This window comes from Nicotiana attenuata, unplaced genomic scaffold, assembly GCF_001879085.1.
Source record: "Nicotiana attenuata strain UT unplaced genomic scaffold, NIATTr2, whole genome shotgun sequence".
Taxonomy (NCBI): domain Eukaryota; kingdom Viridiplantae; phylum Streptophyta; class Magnoliopsida; order Solanales; family Solanaceae; genus Nicotiana; species Nicotiana attenuata.
In genome coordinates this window covers 1-5,134 of record NW_017679283.1, presented here as the reverse complement: position 1 = coordinate 5,134, position 5,134 = coordinate 1, and the positions used below count along the sequence as shown (strand labels likewise).

General features: G+C 35.0%; 1 protein-coding gene across 1 annotated transcript; it reads right to left on the bottom strand.

Moving 5' to 3' along the window:
* Nucleotides 1-2,181: 2,181 nt before the first annotated feature.
* Nucleotides 2,182-3,241, bottom strand: LOC109221738. The gene is made up of 2 exons (XM_019386192.1): nt 2,735-3,241; nt 2,182-2,604 (listed from the first exon to the last, which is right to left on the bottom strand). Exons 1-2 carry the CDS (start codon nt 3,239-3,241, stop codon nt 2,182-2,184), a joined length of 930 nt encoding a protein of 309 aa, XP_019241737.1.
* Between the last annotated feature and the right edge of the window lie 1,893 nt (nt 3,242-5,134).

Here is a 5,134-nt window from a genome sequence, read left to right as displayed (position 1 = left end):
GTCTAAGTGGCAGCAGGTGATGTCAAGGGTGACACATTTTGGGATGACATTGGCGATGAAGATTTAGCTGCGCTACAGATGTCCCAAATTGTGCTTCACAAACAATCCATCATAGACGTAGAAGATGATTACATTTCTCCTGAAAAGTCAGTTCGACAGAAAATACCAGGAAAATATGCCAAATCTCCATATTTGCCAGTTTTTAATTCGGGGGCATCAAGATCGGCGCCCAAGCTCATTTTTTATATCAAGCATCCTTTCACGATCGAAATTGATGATTTTGATCCATTGTCGCCATTGGCTAAAGAGTTTTGCGCGTTTGTTGATAATGAGATGGATACGAGGCGAAGGTATCTTCACTTTCTTTAATCTTTCATGTTCTGATTTTATACTTGTCAATGAATGTAGTTCTGATTACTTTTTATTTTTTGTGATTGGAAGTGCCAAAAATATATATCCCGATGAAGTAAATAAGCTTGCGGAAGCTTTTACTTTTGGCTCGTGTAATGTGACCACGAAGGATTGGTTCCACACACTTGCATATTGTGGTCGACCTTTCATTGACACGATATTTAATAAATTTATGTTCTAATGCCTTTTTTTATTGTTGCATATCTTTATTATTTGAGACCCCCATAGTGTATACATAGCTTTGTATAATCACAATATAAGATTGTATAAGATTGTATAACCTTCTATAAATATGTATACCTCTGTATAATAGTGTATAAATTTCTATATTTAAAATCTCTGGTAGTGATGGTTGTTCTGTTTTATTTCTTGTCTCAGCACTTGGATGTCCTCTTTTATTATTTGAGGAAGAGGGGAAAATATGGGCCGAGTGTTGCCATGCGGTTTACTACAACCGACTTTGTCTTTGGTAACAAAATCAACTCTCTGTATAAAGTTTTCAAAGTGAATCAAGATCCTTCAGTGATACATGAGATAGAAGAGTACATTAGAGGATATTATTGTGATGCAAATTTCCCGTGGCACGCAGTTGACCACGTCTTATTCCCTATCTATGTGAAGCGCGGAAGAGCAAAATTTGGCCATTGGATTTTGGGGGTGTTTACGTTCATAGATAGGTGCATCCACATCTATGATTCTAACCGTGGAGCTATTAATGATAGACTTGTTTTGGATGCTGCATTACCTTATCCAATTCTGATACCTTACTTCTTGAAGAGTTCTAATTTTTATGTCGAGAAGAAGGGCATTGATTGGAACAATGGTGCATATACCGATAAATCCTATTCTGATGCTTTGCAGATTAATCTGGTTAATAATGTTCCCCAACAGATCAAATGGTAGGTTAATCTCAATTGTTTTACTATTTTACTATTAGTGTACCTATTTGAATCTGATTTGTTTTTTTTTAATTACAGTGATTGTGGTGCTTTTGTTGCTGGCTTTGCTGGGTATTTCATCCTTGGTAAGGAAATTCGAAAAGATAATTTTAACATTGAGACACTTCGCACCAGGTGGGGATCTCTGTTGTGGGATTATGGAAGGAAAAAATAACAGTCTGGTGCAATTAGTGGTGATGAAATCACAGGGAGACTTCTCAAGAAGAGGAAGAGGGGGCGACCGAGAAAGTAGTTCTATTTTTTCTATTTTACTGTAGTTTTTCTATGTATCAGGAGTTGTTGCCTAGTTTTGTCTAAGTACTATTCTGCTACTTGTGAGATAACCTTAAAGGATATTATAGATGTTTTTATTTTTGTGGAATTTGCGGTAGTCATTACACATTGTGGCTGTGAATGAATTACATTTTAATGAATATATCAGTTGCTTTTGTCCTTTAACAAAGTATGTATTTTCATTATGGTTGCAGTTTTGTTAATGTAGCAGGGTTTATACATATTTATACAATAATATACATAGTTATACAAATTTATACTCTCATTTATACATCTGTATACATATAATACCAGCAGTTCTGTTTTGTATTTGTACAATCTATCAATATATTTAGCACCATTAATAATAGCAACACACTATTATTGGATAATCAAAACATGTATAATGAAACATATTTAACATAATTAACATTTGTAACTCGATTACTTATGAAACTTAACTACTGAACATTTTTAACTCTATTCTTTATGAAACTTAACTACTCAACATGACAACAAATGTAATAGGAAGTGTTATATTTTCAACTATTTATTTTGGTCAATTCCTACATGTTTTTCTATTGTGACCACCTTGTCCACACACAGAACATGAAAACGCCCTCTTAGACTCTTTTTCTGAAGCATGTTTGAGTCTTTCTTTTCTTGGCCTTCCTGCATTCCTTCTCCCTTTAGGTGGTAGGACCACATCTTCCATCACCTCTGTTGGGATTACCCATAAACTCTCATTTGACATCGGATTCACTGGAAATTCATAAGTTCTAAGGAGTTTATCCTTCTTGTAGTAAAAAGAGCAATACTGGCCAGGTTTCAGCTGCTGGTTCTTCAAAACCGCCCAAGCATGCGGACATGGAAGTTCATCCATTTGAAATTTTTCACAACTGCATGTTCCCTCTTCAAGGCACACTATGTTTCGCCTTACCCCTTCAAACACAGTATATAACTTCTCCGTAGCAAGCCTCACCTGCAAAAGTTTTTTTTTTTTAAAAAAGTGAAAGAACATTGTACATTATTATAGAGAGTTATACATCCTTATACAAGCAGTAAAATGCAAGTCAGCAGTGCCAAGCATCATTATATTTTATTCAATTTACCGTCATTTGCTCCGATGCAATCAGATTTTCCCGAAGGAGTTTTTCGTACTTTTTGCCAAGCTCTGTAGATGTCTCCATTGCACTTTTTCTGTTTTTGTTGTTCCACTGTTGTAGCAAATTTATCATGTACTCCAGCAATCGCATCACTGGTAACTCTCTAGCATCCTTGTTTGCTGCATTAATTGACTCTGCAATATTGGAAGTCATTACCATCGACCTTTTCACTTTGGAATATGCTCTAGACCACCTTTCGTAGCCAATTTTGAACAAGTAAGGCTGCACTCTCGGATCAATTTTGCACATCTCTGTCATATGGTACTCAAACTTCTCTATCGTGTAAGCTCTAGCCAAAGCAAAGAAGATATCCTTCAATTGTTTGTGATATTTCTTGAATGTGCGTTTTATATTCTGCCACAAGTGAAACATGCAAATACAATGTGGTACTTCTGGGTACACAGCTTTTGTGGCATTGAAGATGCTTTCATTTCTATCTGAAACTATACACATCCCTTCCCTAACTCCAAAAGTATCCTTTATCTGGACAAAGAACCATTCCCAAGATTTGTTATTCTCTGAATCTACAATTGCATATGCAAGTGGAAGGATTTTTCCTGTTTATACAAAATAGATATTAGGATTCAGACAATTATACAAATCTTATACACAGTTATACACAATTATACAATTTTATACCAACTATAAATTTTATAAAAACAGTAGCTGTGAAATCCTATACACTTTTATACATGAAACTACAGCATTATACAAACTGCATAAACAAGGTAGATGCAGTCAACTCACCAGCTCCATCCTGTGTGCAAGCAGTCAATATGGTACCCTTATATGCTGCTTTAAGGAAACTTCCATCAACAACCATTATCGGTCTGCAATGCTCCCAGCCCTTGGTAGATGCATATAGCGAAACATATGCATAAAGAAAGCATCCATCTACTTATTTGTGCAACTTTGTAACCGTTCCTAGATTTGTTTGCTCCAACATATAAAAATACTTCGGCAACTCCTTATATGAATCACTCGGACTCCCTCTTATCATTGCCATTGCTCTCTCTTTAGCTCTCCATGCTTTCATGTAACTCACCTCAATTTCGTGTTGCTTTTGTATGTCCTCTATTATATCATTTGCAGTGTAAACTTTTTTTGGATTAACATACTTGTCCTTGACTATACTAGCAATTACACCCGAAGTAGCTTGACGTTGTGTTAAGTATCTTTCACCATAGCCGCATGTGTGATTATTATTGTAACTTCTCACTTTGAATATGTTTGCCTTGAAAACGGCAGAAGATTTGAAACTCCAAGCACAATTGTCATCCATACACATAAGGTGATACCTAGGATTAAAGATCATTCAACTTCTAAATACACTTGTATACAAAAACATAACTACATATATACTAATTTTAATACCTATATACAAATATATACTACTTTATACATATTTATACATATATATAACAGAATATATAATTATTTACCTTGTTGCGCTTGATCTCTTCACCTTGAATTGGAACCTCTCACGTACAGCCAAGTTCTTCATCACACTGACAACTGTCTCTTTATCCTTATAAACTTGATCTTCCTCAACAAATTCGTTCAATATATCATCTATTATACCCGTGTTTTCACTAAATTTCGTGTTTTTAATAAATTTGATATCAATAATCTCAGTGCTATCAATTGTTGATACATCTCTAGAATTTGAACTTGTAGCAACCAAACAGCTGGAACTTGTAGCAACTACACAACTAGAACTTGTAGCAACCAAACGATTTTCATAAATCTCTTTCACTGTCACAAACAATGGATATTCAGTGAAATTCAAGTTTTTCTTCTTTAATTCGATATACACCTTCACACCTGTATCGTTGTAAATCAGGATCGATGGCAAACCAACATTTGGGAGAAAGTTAATCTCTATTGTGTTTAACTCACTATCGATCCTAATCTGTTCCGAAATAGCTGCAACTAAATTGTTGTAGGTGAATGTCGACTCGATTATTACACAATCGCTGACGAAATTGATAAACTTGTTTTCTTCCCATTCACCACTATGAAGAACGTAAACTGGAAAAATCTCCATCGAAACAAAAAATGGAAATCAAAATTGAAGCAAAAACGAAAATTGCGCTGATTTGCAGCAAACAATTTTACTTTCGTGTTTGATTTGTTGTTAATTCGAGATGAAGAAGAAATTCTAGGGTTTTTGGAGCTGCATTGATCGGAAGATCTCGTTTTTGAAGTATTTGGGGAAGAAGATTGGAAAGAATCAGAGAAAATACAGAAAATCCCGCTTCTACTCCAAAAAACGGAATAACGCCCTTTTTGGATATGGGCCTATAATTTTTGGGCTACTCAATTGTAAAATTGAAATATGGGTCC